Consider the following 20,531-nt stretch of genomic DNA (forward strand, 5'->3'; position numbering starts at 1 on the left):
GAAGAGGCAGAGAAAACTGTCCTATCCATTTCTGTTTTAACTTGAAATGTTCTAAATCATTCAAGCAAGTCTCCTGCAGTGTCCATGTGAAATCTTTCCATGGCTTGCAACAATTTATACCATTTGACTATGGATCCAATGCCACTGATGTTCCAAAATAAAAAGACTGGGAAATGGGAGCCAGAAGTGAAGCAGCCTGTGCATGTCGTATGTATTTTAAATGAAGCGGGGAAACATAATTGGCCTCTATGTCTATGGTATTAGAATTATTACGTCCTCTTAACCAATCAGCAAGGATGCCCATGTGACATGCTGTATCTTAGTATTTAATATGAGAGAAACTCATGCCTCCCTCTGCTTTAGGGTAGCTAAATTTGTCCATAGAAAATCTCACCTTTTTGGATCTCCAAATAAAGCGGGCACAGATTAAGGGCCAGATTTTAGTAGCTATGCCCGATTTTATAACATGCATGCGCAGCCACGCGCATCCCAGGGCTTGTGCGTGTCGCCGGGCCTAAGTTTAACATCTTAATATCCTGGTGTCTCAAGATAATGGAAATCATTTGGGGATCAGAATCATCTTCAGTAAGGCCACAGGCCCCAAGGTAGATATTGGGAGATCCATCCAGGCTTCTGTTTTCTGTTGAAACTCCCAAATCAAAGGAGGTACATTACATGCATACCACTGCTTAGGGTCACAATGAATCATGACCCCCAAATATTTAATTTTCTCCCCTGCCCAACGTAAAGGAAAATCAGGCCAACCTTTCTCTAAACACATTGTCAAATCTAACCCCTCAGATTTAAGTTCAATTTCAATCCTGAAAATTTCCCAAAATCTGAAATCAGTCTCAAGGTGTGAAATAGTTTTCCCCTCACCAACAGATATCTACCCTCCGGCTCCATTTTCACTTGATCCATTTGAAAAAATATGTTTTTATGAATCAGAATCACCACCCCACATCTTTTATAGTAGTACCTTGTGCAGAGAATACCTGTGAAACCCAGTGACTTCGAAGCTTCTTATGCTCCCAGTCTAACACACGTGTTTCCTGTGAGAATATGATGTTACCCTTGAGTCTCTTTAATTGCAATAATACTTTCTCCTGTTTGACTGGGGTCCCTAACCCTGCCTCATTCCAAGTGATGCATTCAATAAGGGTCCCCGCCCCAAATCTCATTTGCCTAATATAGTAACAGGAACGATATCACTCCAAGGAGATCGGGTTGTCCATGACTGAGTCCCAGTCTCCTCTCAGTATATAAATAGTAAGTACTCCAAAGTTTTTTACCACCAAAAAGATTAGTTTCTTGAGGTCTAGGCATTGAAAACCACCTGCCACTTACATCCACACATCTAAAGGTAGACTTCCTTCCCCCCCATCCCCGAGAAGAATGCCCTCAAAAAAATAGAAGGCCAAGGTCACAGATAGTTGCGGTCGGGTGCTGCCCCTGCATAAAGAATGGAATCTTAAGTACGAACAATATATACCAAACACAGTAAGCTTACACATCTGAGCCCCCGCTCTACTATCGTATAATGTAATAACATCCCCAGATGTATTTGTTAACAAAGTACATAGAGTTGGGTAACTTATCCAATTCAAACTGAGCAAAAATATTCAATGAAGCTGCGTAAAACAACTTATCCGCTTAGTGTCCACTGCTACTAACTTCTGCTAGCATAATGCGCTTAGAACCTTGAAACTGTACATCAAGGAAGTCTCAGAAGTACAGCTGAACTCAGTCTCGGTGGGAAATTGTAGGCATTAATCCCTCAATGTGCATCAAAATAATACTTTGCTGCTATGTATTTTCAAATCATGCACCACGATCGACATAGCCAGCACTTCATTCCCCAGACAGAGGTAAAGATTCCATGAAGAACTTCAGCATCGGCCGCTGCTTCAAAGCTATGAGTCTTGTTCTGGAACCAAATACGCATCCGGGCTGGATAGAGCCACACAAACCAGATCTGCCTTGCGTTTAAAGCCGTGCATACGGGCGCAAACTCTTTTTCTTCTAGTGGAGACCGTTGGCGAGCAATCTTGGAACAATAAAACTTGCTGATCACAGATCCGTAACTCTTGTCTCTTATGTTAGAGTTGCAGTATTTCCACTTTTTGTGCGAAGTTGAACAATTTAAATATTACCACTCGTGGTCTGACTGTGCCTGCCGCCATGCATGCTCAATGATGATAGGCTCACTGGCCGCCAGGAACCCCAGACCTGCAGCTAGGCCTGTCTCCAAGAACGATTTTAATTGTCACTCCTCTACCGAATCAGGAATTCCCATCACTTGCAAATTTTTGTGGCAGGAGCTATTCTCCATATCATCGATTTTTGCAGATTGTTCCACAATAAGTTTTTCAACACTTTGTATTTTCATTACTGCTGAAGTGGAATCATCCTCTAACAAGCTGACTCTCCTTTCCAGCGTGATCCAAAGTCCGCGATCGTGTTTTGTGCTCTAGAAATCTGAGTGGATATTCCTTCAGACCGGCTACTCAATACGTGCACGACCGCTTCTGTCTGTCTGTGATGTTTGTGTGTCTAGTCAGAGTCAGACAGGTATTTTCTTTTGTGGTGGCCATTTTAGTTTCAGACAGTTGGGGGAGGGGGGGTTCTTTTTCCCGTTTCGCCAATCTGGTGGACATTACCTTTGAAGATCTCGTTATGAATCTGTCCATATAATGTTTCCCCACCAATTGCAAACACAGGAGCTTGAAAGAAGTGTAACTGCACGTTGTTTACAGCTAATAATGCAAGGGCAGCACCCGGAGCCCGATTTCAAACAGCTATCCGGGTTCACTGCATCATGTGACCTCATTTCCATCCTTTTTAAAGAGCATGTTTTATGACTTCCTGATATGCATGGGTGTGTTACAGAAGCTCTGGGCATGTGTGCGTGTGTGTCTTCCAAGTTGCTATGTGAGGGTGGAGAATGGGGTAGGTGGGTTGTGAGTGTAGTGGGATGCACACTTTCTCCCTTCCACTCCCCATACTCCTTCCTCTCTCTTTACTCCCCACAAATCTTGGCCACCAGCGACTGCCTTTCCTATTTTGATTGGCGGATTTTGGACTCCCTGCCAGCCCCGTTCTGTATAATCTTCAGCGGGTGGCCACTGGGTTTCCAGTTGGCCACACGTCTCTTTTTTTTTTTTTTTTTTTTATAATTTCTCCCCATTTGTGGCTTCTGCACTTCTGTTTTCTATTTGTCTGCTAATCTGCTGGTCACACCTGCCTTGTTGGTGTCATAGACAAAATCAAATACATAAGCACATTTTTATTTCATAACACATGCTAAAAAGAACATTTGTAAGTTAAAGCAAATCTTTCTCTTGCATTAGAAATTAGATGCTTTGGTTGTTGGGTACAGCAGGTGCCCTTGTGCTATTGGATGGACTTTTTCTGCAGTAATTTTGCAAAAAGGAAATTAACCTGGAGTTGCCGTGGAGCTTGCATCTCATCATGGAGATGAGATGCCGGTGTTTGAAGGTTATGATGTGTACTGTGGCTCCATGGATTGAAAAAACTGGGCAAGTCAGACTCAAGTCTGTATACAATAATGTGTCGGCAGCTTCAGGCTTTTGGATGTTTGTTGATTGCAGAACTATGTGGTCAAATATGTGAACTGCTACATAAGCTTTGATGAGTTTCCTGAAATAAAGCTTGTTTGTGATGTGGTTTTGAAGATATAACCAGTAGAAAGAATGACTTTTCTAGATTGCCATTTTTCTACCCCTATGCATTTCTTATGGGGAAATTGCCAAATTTGCATACCTCCCTTCTCTTAGCTGTAATTTTCTCCCTCAAGTTGTCTACTTCCAATAGGGGAAAAGTCTGATATATTTTTTTCCCTCCCACCCTCTTTCCTTTCCTGGACCTACCTGTCTACAAAGTTTGGTGGTGCTAGGTTCCAGTCATTTCGGTTTTAAGGGAGTAGGTGCTAACAAGAAACACAAGCTGTAACACATAGAAATTTGACATCTGAAAGGCCGCTGTTCAGTTGGAACCAAGACTAATGATAAAATGTTTCTCATGCGACAGTTAGTGTAAAACAGAGAAAATGCATCATCCTAAGGTAACAGAATCCATGAACAGTGCCCTCCCCCGCCCAATAACCTCACAAAATCTGGTTGCAGTCCATCTGTGAAAGGGGTCCCAGTTCCTCTGTGCTTTTGCAGCATGTTTCTCGTGCCTCTTCCTTATTTCTTTGCTGTAAATTTCTCCCCCTTTCTCACTCTCTCCAGTTCTGACTGCAACAGGATGGAAGTGAAGCACGGGAGTAGCAGTTACAACCCTAAATACCTTGCTTGGCAGTCGAGATGGGCCTCTGTGGTCGTCATCTGCCATCATTTACTGTGTACATTACTATGTTCTTTTCGCACCCTTGAGGCGCAGATCTTTTGTTCCTGACTCTTGAGTGGCTGCTGGAATCCTATTCACTTTTTTTTTTTTTTTTTTTTTTTTTTAGATTTTCAATTTCACCTTTTGAGGGGAATCAGGAAGCCCATGACTGACCCTCTTTATTTGGATTCTGTAGCTGGGTCCTGGAACCTTTTAGGCTCACAGTTTTTTATATTTCCTGGGAAACATTTTTATATGCCAACCTTGTCTGTCTGCTCCGGGGAGTAGAGGCTGGAGATGACCAGGGCTGTATGGGACTCTGGATTCTTCTGCTGCTGAGTTGCTCTGCCTGTCTGTCTCTCATGTGCCTGCCCTTTCTTGGTGCTCACACTTCTAGATCTGGTACTATAGTGGCTGGCTGTGGATGTCTCCTGGTGTGCGTGCTGCTGCTGTTTCTTGTCCTCTGCTTGACTCCTCTGGCCACCCAGGGGACCCCCCCCTTGCCTTCCCCTTCGGTCATCAGAGGCAGGGAGTTAGATTGCAATGGTAGCTGGATCCATGTCACCTGGATAGGTTCAGTCCTCTCTTCGCTAGGATTACATCTATGAACAATTGGTTCTAAATTTTTTAAAAATTTTTTTAGATGCAGTGAGAAAAAAACCCCAGATTGGCTCAACCAAATCTAATGACATGGAGCCAGTTAATTGCATTTGTGTGGGTTAAAAGTGAAGCAGCTGGTATTGGTCCCTGTGAGAAAAGACAGTGCCTGAGATTTGGAGGAGAGAGCTACACTAGTTAAAGCAAGATGGTTTTTAAAAAAAACAAAAAAAACCCAAACAACAACAAAAAAAACAAAACTCCAAACTTGTCAGTTGCATTATAAAAATTACCCTATTAAAATGACAAGTTACTCAAAGCAAAATTTATTAGTTGCAGTTAGTCATTTTTGTTTAAATTACTTTTCGTCTTCTTAGCATTGAGTTGCATCACTTCAGTGTGAATTTTGAGTTCACATTTGCAAACATGTTTAAATGTCTGGACATCCTGCAGAGGTGAAATAAATGGAAATGAAACTAATGGATATGCAAAAACTCTCTTTGAGTGCTACATTAAAACATCACTTTTTTTTTTTTTTTAAACCACAAAAATATTTGTCTACCCGCATGCTACAGTTTTTAGAAACGGCCTCTTACTGGAAACGTTGTGCTTTCACACTAAGAGTAGTAACTTTAAAGTTACATTTTATTGGTGGGGGGGGAGGGGGGGGGAGAATAGTCACTTATCCAGAAAATTGACTAGTTTAAAGTATTGAACTATTAAAGGAAAGTGACTAATTTACTGTAAGTACTTTAGAAGCTCGAGTAGTCTGAGAGTGAGAATTTAATTCATAGACTCATGGTGCCCAGGCAGCTCTCCTCCTGGGTGTGCGATTCAATATGTAAATGAGGGGGGTCGCGCTGCCAAGGAGGCGGTAGAGACAAATGGGCACCCAGGAGAGGTGGCTGTCAAAGGGTTAGGAAAATGGGCACTCAATTTTTTTTTTTTTTAAACCTTTTGGTTCTTCCAACTTAATATATCGTTGTATATCGTTTAACCATTTATTCTTTCCTATTTCTTCCTCTTCACCAAGTTTTGCTACCCTTGTTAATTGTAACTGTACCTTCGGTCACCTCAGTTCTAGTTTGATGTATTTAATGCACTCCCGTCTCATGTAAACCAGCAAGATATGTTCTCATGATTGCCGGTATATAAAAACCTTAAATAAAATAAAATAAAATATCTCCACAGTATTAAGTTGGATGTACAGTAAAGCAGTATTTTCTGCTTTTCTGTACACTTTTTTTTTTTTTTTGGGCCGTTCAGAAATTAACGCCTGCACTGGCAGGTGTTAATTTCTGAGCATAAAAATGTGTGGGCCGGGCACACTTTTTTTTTTTTTTTTTTTTTTAAAGATCTGGGGAGAATAACTAATAACCTCATCAACATGCATTTGCATGTGATGAGCGCTATTAGTTTCGCGGGGGTGTGTGTGTGTGTGTTTGGATGTGCGTTTTGGACGTGCTAATCCCCTTATAGTATAAGGGGCTGTGGGTGCGCGTCCAAATCGTGTGTCCAACCACTGGATAAACAGTGCACTCGGCTGAGCGCACTGTTTTGCATCAGCCCCATGATGGGGTGTGTCTGTGGGTCTGTCTGTGTCCATGCATGTATGAGGGCAGGCTGAAAAAGCAGTGAGAGTAAAATGAAGCAAAGATGGACATTAAAAAGGGAAGTAAAATATAGAGATGTCTGGTGAACTGAAGGTGGATGAAAGAAAGGTTTAATAGGTGCCTTGGGACTGGTCAGTAGCATGGGGAATGTGACTGATCCCTGAAAGTTATGTAATGGAGAAAGAGTTTGGAAAAGTTTCTGATGCCCTTTTTTTAAAATAAACTTTAATAATTGTGGAGATGCAAAATACTTGCACTTTTGCAGATTTTTCAGTTTTGTGTAACCTTTAAATCAGGTCTAGGGGTGATTTCTCAAAGTTATGTGGAGTTCGTGGCAGAAGGCAAAGTAATGGCTTAGCATGGTTAAAATAATGTCCTAGGAACAAGGAAACGTGAGATCAAGCTCAGCTTTCACTGTGTGACACTTCCAATGAACTTGGGATCAGTCACTTTTATTTCCCATTGCCTCAGATACTTGGATTTTAAGCTCCATGGAGCAGAGTTGTATTTTTTTTTTTTAAATTAAAAACCTATTCAACGTTTGGTCTTTTGGTTTAGAACGTCATACAAATAGGATGACCAAAGAATCTCACGACGGGGGTGGGGGCGGGTCAAAGCTGAGCCAGCCCTGGTTTTGTCCTCCTGCACACATATAGATGTAATCCTGCTATTTTATGGAGCTCAGTAGGAAAATCAACTACACCCCTCTTTGACATGGTACTCTGTGGTCACTCTTGAGGGTGAAAGATATTTGAACTTCTGGGAAACCTGGCCTCTGCTCCAGACCCTGCAGCTTGCCTTTGTTTAATCAGATACCATCTCTTTACTTTCAGAAAGATGCAACGATGAACTGGTGGCTCCTCTTTATGCTTATTCTTTTCTCTCATCTTCAAGATATTCCATTTTTTATTCAGCTACCCTTGGAAGGCTGTATGGTAAGTTGCTTTCCCTTAGGATACATTTTCTGAGAAGCTTTCCAACAAAAATCTTTGTAGTTTTTAGTTTTCTCTGTCTAACTCGGCCTGTGCAGCCACACAGTTTTTTTTTTCTTTTTTTTTTGGGGGGGGGGGGCGGGGGTTTGCTTTTAAGGGTTGTGTTTCTGCTCACATTGAGTTATCCCTTTCTGTTAAAAGTGTGAGAAACATGGGAGCCCAGGAGTACATCAGCAAGATGCACTCTTGAAGTAATTCTCATTTCTGTTATCTGCTCACCAGGCACCAGCCGATCTGCCATCGTTCTGCTGGCCGTATAGTAAGATCTCGGGTGAGATCCGCTGCTTGGTGTTATGGAGTCGTTCTCAGCTGAAACCCTCTCTGATGCGTTGAAAGCAGAGTAGTTGCTGGGCGAAACGGCATCTCGAGCAGATGTTGTTTTTGGCACTCCCCCCTTCCTTTTTATGCTTGTGTACTTGTAGACCGACTCAAACGGACGGCCTGGTAGCCTGGCCCCCCCTCCCCCCCGTTCGGCATCCAGAGCACTTGCCCATCTTGGCCACCCCTTCCAGAAGCCCTTTGTGATTTTGGAAGGGCTGGAGTTGGTGGGACTATTTTTTATTTTTATTTATTTTTTAAAATTCTAATTGTAATTTAAATTTATCACCTTGGAATCTTCTGGGTTTGTGTTTTTTTTTTTGTCCCAATTTCATTGAGTTTTGGGATTGCACTGAAAATGTGTTGTGGATTCTCTCCTTCCCCATTTCTCATACTTTACATTGGCTAGTCCTGGCTCTGCCACATATGAAGTTATGTGCATGGAGGTGTGGGCTGTTATATTTTATAATTTTGAAAGTCAGTGAGTGATTTTTTCCAAGGGTGTGGGAGGAGGCACATTTTGGCACCTGATAGAGTTAAATCCAGGCTCTCTAGAACATTGCATCTTTTTACTGCTTGTTTTTAAATAGAGCCTTTAAACTACATGGGTCTTTCAGATAGAGCCAAAAATTTATAGCCCCTGGTTTCCTGCGGCAGACTTTTAAAGACTCTTTAGCAGGAGTTAGCAAATTCTGTGGCAGATTTTTCAAAATTCTGCTGCAATTATGTGTCAGTTTTGCATAAAGATCCACACCACTAACTATGCAGATCAGCTTTTTTAAATTGAAAACCTTTCATGTTATTTTTGAACAATATTTAAACTATATACAAATATCAAATTTACCAAGTACAAAAATAAATTATCAAGTTGACATATAAATTGCAAACCTTTATTGTAAAATGTCACTTTTGTTTTGTATTGAAATAGTGCAACCATCCTTTTTTATGTTTTCTTGAACGTGCTTGTCACCTTTCCAAGTTTATGATGTTCTGTATACTATAATGCAGTCGTCATCAGCAGATATGTGCACATATGATGGACACATGGTAATGGACACAAAAAGGGACTGAATTAGCACAAGTTTGAATCTTACCAGCAGTAGTGCCAGTTATTGAAGCTTCTATGAATTGAAATTAATACCCTCTCTGCCCACTGTGGGACACCAGCAGTTGCAGATTTCCAAAAACACCGGGTCTTTGTAGCTGCTATATGATTGCAGTTGCAAGAACCTATGTTTAAATATTAAATTATTCTAAAGGGACATTCCCTGTACGAACCCAGATCAGTCCAGACTCCTGGGTTCTGTCCACTCACCAGCAGATGGAGGCAGAGAAAGTTCCAACTGACCCCGTCCCTTCCATGAGGTGCACCTACAGTACGTCAGTATTTCTCTGCCTCCAGCAGATGGTGGAGGTGCAAAACCTACAGTCAGGTTCTTAGTTAAAAAAAAAAAGACAGTTTTTTGTGAATTAGAACTTTAGTTCCTTACTTAAATTAGTTAGAATAAGTTAGTTAAAAAAAAAAAAAGATTTGTTTTCTGAAGGACAGTCAGCTTAGCTGGTAAGCTGACCCTAGCCTCCCAGGGGGTTGGCAGGTCCTGAGGGGGCCATCCCCCCTGGTATTAGAGGCGCCTGGCTTTAAGGGTTGAGAACCCTTCGGCCCAGATTACTGCAGCACATTGGGGTGATACTGGGGAGCCTGGCTCACTTACCCTGCAGAGCAGAGGACCCGACTTCAGGTTATATAAAAAAAAAAAAAAATTTAAATAAAACAAAGCTAATAACTTTTTTGGCAGTATTCTCTCACGGTCGGACTTTGTTTACCTTTCGCTGCATCGGGCACTCGGCAGGTTTGTTTATTTCAGTTTTCTTTCTCCTCAGCCGGTTCGCGTTGAGAAATGCCACGTGGTCCGGCCTGCCATGCGTGTGGAGGCGCATGGGCGAGAGTGTCCCGTGATGGCCTATGCTCCTCCTGCCTCCCTGGGGGGAGAGATCTTCAGGGGCAGCTGGCGGTGCCGTTTTATCCTCTCTCCATTGCTCTGCTCACCTGGAGCGCCCAAATCTTTCTGCTGCTATTCTGTTCCTGCTTGGTGCAGGAACGGAAGGCATTTTGGGCTCGTTTCACGCTGCAACACTCCCAAAGGAGGGGGGAGGGGTTTCTCCTCCTCCTCTTTCTCCACAGCATTTGACCTCTGAGGGAGGCGATTTTCTTGAAAATTCTGCTGCTGCTGGTGAGGAGAGTCCTGAGAGAACTTCAGACTCCTCTTCTTCTTTTTCTTCTGACTTCATTTTGTTTTTGCATAAGGCATTTAAAGCCAGAAAATCTTTTAAAAAGAATCCTAGGGGATTTCTCATAAATCAGCATCCAAAAGGGCAAAGTCCTCTGAAGGAAGGCAGCCTCCTAAGGTTAAACGTTCTCTTAGGACTCCAGTGTCTCGGCCCCTAGAAGAGACTTCTACTGATACCTCTGAGTCAGACGAGGATGACCCAATGGGCAATCCTCCTCAGGATCCTGATTCTGGCCGGGGTCAGGATCCATTGCCCACTCCGGGTTCTCACGTGGTCGAAGGCGATGACCCTAAGGTGGTCAGTCTCTCTTTAGGAAGGAGGAGCTCATTCCTGCTATTCTTTAGGAACTGGGAATTGATTCCCCGCCTGAGGACTCTCTTATGGGCTCAGTTAGTCCGGTCATGGTTAGTCTTCGTGGGCCATTCCGCTCTTTTCCCTTTCATCTTTTAGTCACAGACTTATTATTTCAGGAATGGGACACTCCTGACTTGGGCTTAAAGGTTAGCAAGGCCATGGATAAGCTATATCCTCTGCCTGAGGATGCTTTAGACCTTCTACGGGTTCCTAAGGTTGATGCTGCTGTATCTGCGGTCACCAAAAAGACTACTATTCCAGTAACGAGTGCAACAGCCCTCAGAGATCTTCAAGATCGTAATTTAGAAGTCCAACTAAAAAAGATTTTTGAAGTTTCGGCCCTGGGAGTCCGAGCCGCCATGTGCAGCAGTTTTGCCTTAAGGACAGGGCTCTGCTGGGTTCAACTCCTGCAGAGTAATTCTCTTTCTGAGTCTGAAGCTATTCAAGCTGGGCATTTGGAAGCTGCTGTTGCTTACAGTGCTGACACCCTTTATGATTTGTTGTGTCTCAGCCAGAACGATGGTTTCGGCTGTTTCTGCTCAACACCACTTCTCTGGTTAAGACACTGGTCTGTGGATGTCTCTTCCAAAGCTCAATTGGGATCTTTGCCTTTCAAGGGTAAACTTCTTTTTGGGAAAGACCTTGAGGACTTAATTCGTTCTTTAGGAGAAAATAAAGTTCATTGCCTGAGGATAGGCCCAAGACTAGGGGGTCATTGCCTTCTAGATCACGTTTCCGAGGGAATCATAGATTTTGCTCCTCCAACTCTTCAGGTTCTTCCTTTCAGCAGCAGCCAACTAGACAGCAGTCTTGGACTCAGTCCTTTCGAGGATGTCGCTATGGGAGATTTGGTCCCTCCCAATCCTCTGGTGGAGCGAAAACTTCTCAATGAGATGAGGCCGGTCCGTTCCTCGGTTCTGGTAGTGGGAAACAGATTGTCTCTCTATTTCGAGGAATGGGTCAAAATAACATCGGACCAGTGGGTCCTTACTGTGATAAAACAAGCCTACACTTTAGATTTTGTACGGCGCCCTCGCGACCACTTTCTCGTCTTTCCGTGCTCTTACGCTAAAAAGTGTCAGGTAGTGCAGGACACCTTACATCACCTAAGCAAGCTTGGGGCCATTGTACCAGTACCATTTAGTACCGTCCTAGTCCTTGGAGTTTCTGGGAGCCCTGTTCGACACTCAGCTGGGGAAAGTTTTTCTCACGGAAGAATGGATCATCAAAATACAGTGTCAGATTCGGGTCTTGTTGTCCAAGTCTCTTCCCAGAGTCTGGCATTATCTACAGGTTCTAGGCTTCATGGCTTCCACTATGGACTTTAGTTCCATGGGCCTTTGCTCATTTGAAACTGCTTCAGTCAGCATTGCTCTCCCGCTGGAATCCAGTGTCTGAACAATTTCATCTTCCCCTTCCTCTTACAGACTCTGCTCATTCCAGTCTCGATTGGTGGCTCCTATCGCAGAATTTGTGTCATGGAGTAGACCTAGAGGCTCCAGTTTGGACAGTAGTCACTAGGGATGCCAGTCTATCCGGCTGGGGGGGCAGTTTGTCTCGATAAGTCTGTTCAGGGCCAATGGTTGCCAGAGGAATCTCGTTGGTCGATCAATCATTTGGAGACCAGAGCGGTGAGGCTAGCCTTACAGGCTTTTCTACCGCTTCTTCAGGGGAAATCAGTCAGAATCCTTTCTGACAATGCGACGACAGTGGCTTATATCAACTGCCAGGGGGGAACCAAGAGCCAACCGGTGGCATTCGAGGCTCAGCTATTGATAGCATGGGCGGAGCAACATCTCCTTCGCATTGCAGCGTCTCACATCACCGGGCTAGACATCATTCAAGTGGACTTTCTCAGTCACCATTGTCTAGATCCCGTGGAGTGGGAACTTTCTGAGCAGGTGTTTCTTCTCAAATGCGAAAAATGCTCCACGCCGAGCATGGACCTGATGGCAACGTTCTGGAACTCCAAGGCTCCAGGTTTCTTCAGCAGATGTCGAGAGCCAGGGGCAGAAGGAGTCTATGCCTTGGTTCTTCCCTGGCCGATGAACGTTCTGCTTTGTGTTTCCTCCCTGGCCTGTCATAGGGAAGATTCTTCGGCGCATAGAAAATCATCTGTCGGAGGTGATTCTGGTAGCTCCGGAATGGCTGAGACGTCCTTGGTTCGCAGACCTTGTCAACCTCATAGTGGATGGTCTGCTTCTTTTTCGGGACCTTCCCAATCTTCTCTACCAGGGTCCCGTTTGTTTGGAAGAGGCAGATCGCTTCTCTCTAGCGGCCTGGCTTTTGAAAGGTGTCGTTTTGAAGGATAAGGGCTATTCTGATGCGGTAGTTGCTACTCTTCTCAGGTCAAGAAAAACTTCTACTTCTCTGGCTTATGTCAGGGTTTGGGGAGTTTTTGAATCTTGGTATGTGGAGAATCAGGTAGTTCCTACTCTGGCTTTGATTCCTGACATTTTGTCATTTTTGCAGGCTGGTCTGGCTAAGGGCTTATCCTGCAGTTCTCTCAGGGTACAGGTGGCAGCTCTAGGTTGCTTCCATGGGAAGATAAAAGGAGTCACCCTGGCCTCTCATCCTGATGTAGCTCGTTTTCTTCGGGGGGGGGGGGGAAACACTTGCGTCCTCCTTTCAAAAATCCTTGCCCTTCATGGAGTTTAAATTTGGTTCTTAAAGCTCTTTGTGCTGTGCCCTTTGAACCTCTGAAAAGGGCTACTCTTAAAGATCTTATGTTTAAAGGTGATTTTTCTGGTGGCTATTTCTTCGGCCCGTAGGATTTCTGAGCTTCACGCTTTATCCTGTAGAAAGCCATTTTTAAGAATTACAGATTCTGGAGTTTCTTTGAGGACCGTTCCGTCTTTTTTTCCAAAGGTGGTTTCTTCTTTTCACTTGAATCAGTCGATTGATCTGCCATCTTTTCCTGATTCACAGCCTCAGTCTAGAGATTTGATAAAGCTAGATGTGCGGCGGAGTCTATTGCGTTACCTCGAGGTCACTAATAGTTTCCGCATGTCAGACCATCTTTTTGTGCTCTGGAGCGGCCCCAAGAGAGGGCACAAAGCATCTAGGGCTACTATAGCTCGATGGCTAAAAGAAGCTATTGGTTCGGCATACTTACTTCATGGTCGGACGCTTCCGTCTGGTCTTCGTGCTCACTCTACTTGGTTTCAAGCAACTTCCTGGGTGGAGTGTCAGCAAGTTTCTCTGCAAGAGATTTGTAGGGCGGCGACTTGGAAGTCTTTGCACACTTTTGCTAGACATTATCACCTAGATGTTCAGGCTACAGGATCTGGCGGCTTTGGTGAAGCTGTGATCCGAGCTGGACTCTCAGGTTCCCACCCCGTGTAAAGGAGCTCTGGTACATCCCAGGAGTCTGGACTGACCCGGTTACGTACAGGGAAAGGAAAATTGGTTCTTACCTGCTAATTTTCATTCCTGTAGTACCACGGATCAGTCCAGAGTCCCGCCCATTTCGGTTTGGGGGTTAAGAGTCCGCTCGTTCTTGGTTATTTACTTTGCAGATAAGTATTTTTCAACTAAAATGTTTGTTCTATCTTGTTAGCTGCTCTGCTGCCATTTGGGTAAGTGAGTCTGGTTCTTATGGAATGTTCTCCCAGTTTTTCAGCAGTTAGTTTCTTAGTTCTTCTGCTTTGATACATTTAAATAAGTACTGTAGGTGCACCTCACAGAAGGGGCGGAATCAGTTGGAACTTTCTCTGCCTCCATCTGCTGGTGAGTGGACAGAACCCAGGAATCTGCACTGATCCGTGGTGTTACAGGAATGAAAATTAGCAGGTAAGAACCAATTTTCCTTTAATCCATCTGAAAATTATAGCAAAATCATCTTTGGTTTCATAAAGATTTCAGAGGGATCAAACATTCTGACTACTTTCTCTGTCCACTCCAACTACACCCCTCCCTTCCTGTTCCCTTCAGGACAGGAGGAAGGTGGGGAGGGGGGAACAAGAGGTGAAGAGGGGCTGGATTAGGAGCATACTGCTTCTTTCATATGCTACAGCCTCAGCTCCCCTCCCCTTCTGTTCCCTGAAGGCTGTTTAGTAGGGAAAGAGCTGGAGCAGAGAGAGAGAGAGCCGAGATTGAAGGCAGACCCTGTAACGTTTTTAAAAAGATTGAATTAAGAGATGGGAAAGCTTCAGGAATGCTGATTGTGCTGCAGATTGTAAGTTATGCAGCAACAGGCTAATTGAGCGGCTGCAAGAGAAACCACATAATCATGGGGCACTGATTATATGCTTCCTTCTGGTGCTTATAAATTCAACACATGCACACACCATGCCTAATTTTCAAATTATAGGCTTCAAAATATTTTTAAACAAACAAAAAAAATATAACACACACATACTTTATAATATATATTGTACACGATAAATATGTTAATATTGGTAACATAATTTGCGGATTTTTAAAAAAATCACGTGAAAAGACTGAAGAGTAAGACTCGCGAGTTGAAATCTTTCTGCAGACAGAACCTTGGTAGTAAAGCAATTAGGCATCACAGCCCATGAAGCTAGCTTCTGTTAGATGAATTTTGAGGGGACCTGATATCCATTAAGTTTAATATACACATTCCTGTATCTTTGTGGCTGTCTAGAAAATGTTTGGGGACATGGTGAGGAGGTAATGGATGATCATTTGATCTGCAAGAGGTGTATGGTGTCAGTGTATGGTGTCTCCCGGTTCTCTTGAGTCTTTGCATTTCGGTAAATTTAACTGTAGAAGAATTGGATGACTGTTGCCCTTTGCTCTCTTTTTTTTTTTTTTCCCTCTTAAATGCAGGTAGTAGTGGCTGGTCACCAGCCCCTGGGGATCGACAGCCCTGGCTTCAAATTGACTTGACTGGGAAATATAAAATCACAGCTGTTGCTACTCAGGGTACCTATAACACCTACTATGATTGGGTCACTAAATATATCTTGCTGTATGGTGATAGACCAGACATCTGGAAACCCTTCTACCAACAAGGGAGCAACTTGGTAAGCTTTACTACCCCTTTCAAAACAACAACAGAGGCTCACCTAGACTGAAAATTGTGGGATAAATAAAATGATATGCTTAGTGACTCCTGGCACAGTGATGCCAAAGAGGGAGCCTATGGGGGGGGGGGGGGGGGGAGACAGGGTCAGTGATGTAAATATTTGCCAGTGGATACCTCCCCTTTCCCAGCAACATTCAAGAATCTTTAAATTCGTCAGCAGAGATCAGGCTGTCCGCACCCAAGAAGAGCAAAAGGAAAAATAGCTTAGAAACCTTACATGACAGAGAATATTGACACCGCAGCATCACACTTGCCAAGCTGATTATAAAACTGCATGACTTTTAATCCACGGTGCCTTTGAGTCAGTGATGATGCACTGAGGATGTAAACCCAAATCTTAAAAGCCCGGTGCACACAGAACCGGGGGATACGTGCGTGGCCGGGCCGTGCGCGAGCGCCGAGTGCATTTTAAAAATGGCCTGGCCACACGCGTATCTCCCGGTATGTGTGGAAATGCCGGGCACCATGAAGGGGGGCAGGGCGGGGGCCGACAGGGATAGAGGCCATTAGGCCCGCCCCGGGAGAGCGCGTGCCGGCAGCCAGCCAGCGCAAGGAACTTACTTCATGTATTCAGATAAAGGAAGTTCCAAAATTAAAAAACAAAACAAAACATAAAAGGTAGGGAAAGGGGTTTTAGGGGTCAGGGAGGCGAGGGGAAAAGGGAGGCAGAGTAGCAAGGGGGATAGGAAAGTTCCCTTCCGATCATGTTGCTGTGCGTATTTTTTTTGTTTTTAAATCCCCTCCCTTGTGCGCACAAGTCGCCACCCGCTAGCATATGTGCGCACCAATATAAAAATTGGTCGTGCATTTGCACACGGATATCGTATTTTATAACATGCGTATGCCGATCCGCGCATGCCAGGCACCGCACACACATGGACGCGAGTGCCTGGGTTTTAAAATTTATCCCTTAACTGTATTGGGAAGTTTGTTTTCATTTTTTTATTTTATTTTTCCTGGTAATTTCAATGTTAGAACAGACTGACTTTTTACTGAATTTTATTTTTGTAGGTTTATAACAATTTTTCCACAGATTTTTTTTTTTTTTTTTAATTTTTTAGAACATTGAAATTCCTAGGAAAAATAAAATAAAAACTGAAAATGAAGGTCCCTATGTACGTAGTAACCCTATCATAAACAAATATAGGTAGAAGGAAGACTAAGGTTCCTGCACACTAAGAAGTAAAATTTAAGACGTCTGTGTGTTTGCCAGCATGCGCTGATTTTATAACGTGTGCGTACATGCACGCACGATTTTATATTGATGCGTATACGTGCGCCCGAATGCTGTCTCATGCGTGTAATTGTGGGGGGAATTTTAGTAGGTATGCAGGGTGACGCAATAGCCTATTAGCCCTGAGCCTTAAAACCCTGCTGAGCAGCCTCGCTTTTTTTGTTACGCAATTTACACGCCATCCATAGCAGAAGTAAAGTTACGCGATAGGGGACCCCGATGTGCGCTTGTGCGCGTAACTACTTATGCGCTGACTTCATGGTGCAGTCCTGGCGCGCCTGTGCCCCGTCCGGACCCCGCCCCCCACCCCTTTTTCAGAAAACATTTTTTAATGCATAGGGAGATATGCTTGTGGCCGCGGGCCTTTTAAAATCCATTCGGTGCACACGGTGAGTCACGCGCGTATCTCCCGGTTTTGGCGCACGCAAGCCTTTGAAAATCGACCTGTAAAGGTTTTCTGCTATTTTATGTCGATAGGAATAATGCTTAGTGCATATTGTCCCTAAGGTACTGAAAGAAAGTGAATTCAATTGCCAGGATCAGCCTTACACCGTATCACTATGGGGAAATGACTGATAACCTTCTTCTCCCCCCCTCTCCCCCCACCAAACACACATCTCTTTCTGAGAAGTCCTCTTTGTAGAGGTAAGCCACCTAAAGAGATTAGCTGGTACTTCATTGAACTGAGCTTCTGATTTCCTTATAATGGAATACAGCAAAGCTGGCCCTTATGGTGGATTCTTTCTCCCAAAATTAGTCTTTGAATGCAATTCTCTTATTTTTTTTTTTCCCCTGAGTGGATGCTGTATTTGCTTTATTGGCAATAAATTTATATATTTTTAGCACAGATGGTTATGCACATTGATAACCACCTCTTTCCATTTAGTTCTTGATTTGTAAGTTGACAGCTTTCAAAGTGCTTTACTTGCAAGAATGACTTGTTTATAAAATTGCCCACCCGATGTACATGTGAAACCTGTATGCACATTGTTTACCCAGACTGAGCAGAGGGGGGTGTTCCATGGGGGGCGGTAGTGGGGTTGCGGAGGGGGGGGGGGGTGTGGACTTGCGTGTATACTTTCTTTTGCCATTTAAAAAAAAATGCGATTAAATTTCCTCGCACAAGTTAGGAGATGACCTCGTGTGCGGGTAGTTTGGGTGGGGATAATATTCAAAGTGAACATATGTGCAAAAGTTTGTTTTTGACAACCGGTGTAACTTTTGTGTGCATGTTTGCTGGCTTTCTTGTGTGGTCTGTGATAAAATTACCTCCTAACTATATAGAATAACTTTTTTAAATCCACAGTATCATCTTAAAGCAGGAAGACTGAGGAGGCAGCACTGCATTTATTTCTTTTAGTAAATTCTTGCATTTTGTAACGCTGTGTTTCCTATGTAACTGAAGGTCTAAACCCAAAGCACTTTTAATGACATCATTTGTACAATGTCCTAAATTGTTTACCCTACTTTTTTTGTGTTTGTGTTTTTTTTTTTTAAAGACTTTTACAGGAAATGTAAATGTATCGGGAGTAGCTTACCACGAACTCTACTATCCCATCATGGCCCGCTACATCCGTTTCATTCCAGTTGCATGGAATCCAAGAGGCAAAATCGGGCTCAGAGTGGCCCTCTTCGGCTGCCCCTACAGTAAGTGTGGCTTCATATTTAGCTGCATTACTTTAAAGGAGGTGAAAGTGTATGAAGAGTGTGTTGTCCCCCTTTTTCAATGATTACAGTAACCAGATGTCTGGTTGGTGTAAATCATCAACCGGCAGCTGTTTGTGTTGGCTCTTCGATAATACTTTTTTTTGAATGTGCATAAAATCGATATTTTATAAACTCAACATCTTCATGACTGCCCCCCCCCCCCCTTTCCTCGAATGCCTGGCCCGACGTCCTGCCTCACATTTCGGCTTCCTGTTTCCTCCTGCTCTGACAGGATCCTTCTATAAAGCCTGGATGCCTCTTTTAAGGCTTCAGCACCTCCTGCTAACTAAAAATTATAAATTGGCAAGGAGTAAGAGGATAAAAGGGACACATGGGAAGAAATGCTGTTCTGTGTGCCATTTTTGTTTTTCAAATTTGACTATTTCAGCAACATTTGAAATGAAGCTTATGCATTAAAATTTGAGCTCCAATCTAGCTTGATGGCCAAGCAGCAGTGCTGTTCAGTGCCATGCAGAAAGCCTGGGTTTTAATTCCTGGGCTGGGGATGCTCTAAAGGCGGTGTTCACGGACCTTCGAGGGAGGGGGTGGGGAGGGATATCCCAGCCATTTCTCAGTGCTGACACTTGCTGGCTGGAAATAGGATGTGTGCATATCAGGTTGCGGAAGGAGCCCATGGCTCCCAGTCAAGGGCCTTCACTGCGGTAGCTGGGCCAGGGAAGCTTATAACAATAGGGGAGAATACTCTGGCTGGTTGAAAATGAAGGCTGATGGTAGCAGTGCCCAATAGAGACCAGTTCCAATTGAATTCAAAGCCCAAAGAAGCAGGAGGAATCTGAAGGAACAAAAATATTTCCTAGCGTGTATACAGATGGAGTCAGGACCCAGTGGGTTTATGTTCCCCTGCCAGCTGATGGAGGCGGAGCAAGTATATATAACGTCACAGTATATATAATCCTGCAGTGACCCCCAGCCTGCCAGTATTCTCTGTCTCCAGCAGATAGTGGACGTGCATCTCCCTATAGGGATTGCTTTGAGCATAAACCCCCACTGGTCCTGAGTCCATTTGTCTACACTAAGGACAACGAAATTATCAGGTAAGTAATTTCTCCATTAAACAATTAAGTTCCAAGAGAAGGCAGTAGGACTGCTTAGCTTTGGCATCTCCTGGTTCCTCTTCCTCCTCCTCTGCTACTTGATCTGCTCATGGTCACTAACTTGCGCAGTAGTGGGGTGGAGAGGGAGGGAGGTTCCAGACTTGGTTCGTTTTCCACCACACCTAAGCTTCCACCCTATTCGTTAACTCCTCTGCCTCACTGCTGTTTATGAAGGGAGAGTTGAGGCTCCGTGGGTCTTCATTCCAGGCCACCAGGAATTTTTTTCCCCCTTCTACCTAAGCTCTACATGCCTCCTCTGTGTCCCAGCTGTTGCAGTAGGGGTCCTCTGTAGGGGACCACAAATCATTTCTCCCTACATATGCACTATGCATCCCACCCATAGATGTTGCCATTGTGCAGTGGTTTAGGTTCTTCTTATGGGGGTGTTTGCTGCCTCTGCATCACTTCTGGAGGTTGGGGGGAGGGGGGGGAGGTAATTAATCTGTTATCCACAGCCGCACAAACTTCCCCTCCTCCCTTCATATGAGGGAAGCAGCACCTTCTATTTGCTGCAAACTTAAATGTTTCACTGAAGGGGAAAGCAGAAGTTCCTTTTTTTCAAAGCTCTCTGTTGCAAATTCTTTTAATGATAGAATGATTCCAAACCTCTGCATGGTTAAAGCAGATTTGATGGTCTTGCCAGCTGCTGGAGGTTTTAGAGATCTGGCTGTACTGTTTGAGAGAGGTCTGCTCAAAGGAAGTAGGTTTTTTTGCGGATTCAACATTAATTCAGTAGCTGTGGTGTCGATTGCAATTCACCACAACGCTGCTGAGCCCTTCTGACCTTTCAGCATTCGGAGAAGGATACAGAGGAGTAAACAAAAACATTTAAAAGTAATAAAATCTATTTAAATGTGAACATTTTTAGCATGTGAACCAATCATCTCTAAAACTAAGCAGCTATCATGT

At 43.9% G+C, this 20,531-nt stretch overlaps 1 protein-coding gene across 1 annotated transcript in view; it reads left to right on the plus strand.

Moving 5' to 3' along the window:
• CNTNAP1 (contactin associated protein 1) overlaps positions 1-20,531 on the plus strand; it is a 166,281-nt gene that overhangs the window by 19,755 nt on the left and 125,995 nt on the right. The window contains exons 2-4 of the mRNA XM_029573972.1: positions 7,394-7,495; positions 15,308-15,504; positions 18,300-18,447. Of these exons, the coding sequence (XP_029429832.1) occupies positions 7,394-7,495; positions 15,308-15,504; positions 18,300-18,447 (447 nt within the window). The remainder of the gene's footprint in view (positions 1-7,393; positions 7,496-15,307; positions 15,505-18,299; positions 18,448-20,531) is intronic.

This window comes from Rhinatrema bivittatum, chromosome 12 (genome assembly GCF_901001135.1).
Source record: "Rhinatrema bivittatum chromosome 12, aRhiBiv1.1, whole genome shotgun sequence".
Taxonomy (NCBI): Eukaryota; Metazoa; Chordata; class Amphibia; order Gymnophiona; family Rhinatrematidae; genus Rhinatrema; species Rhinatrema bivittatum.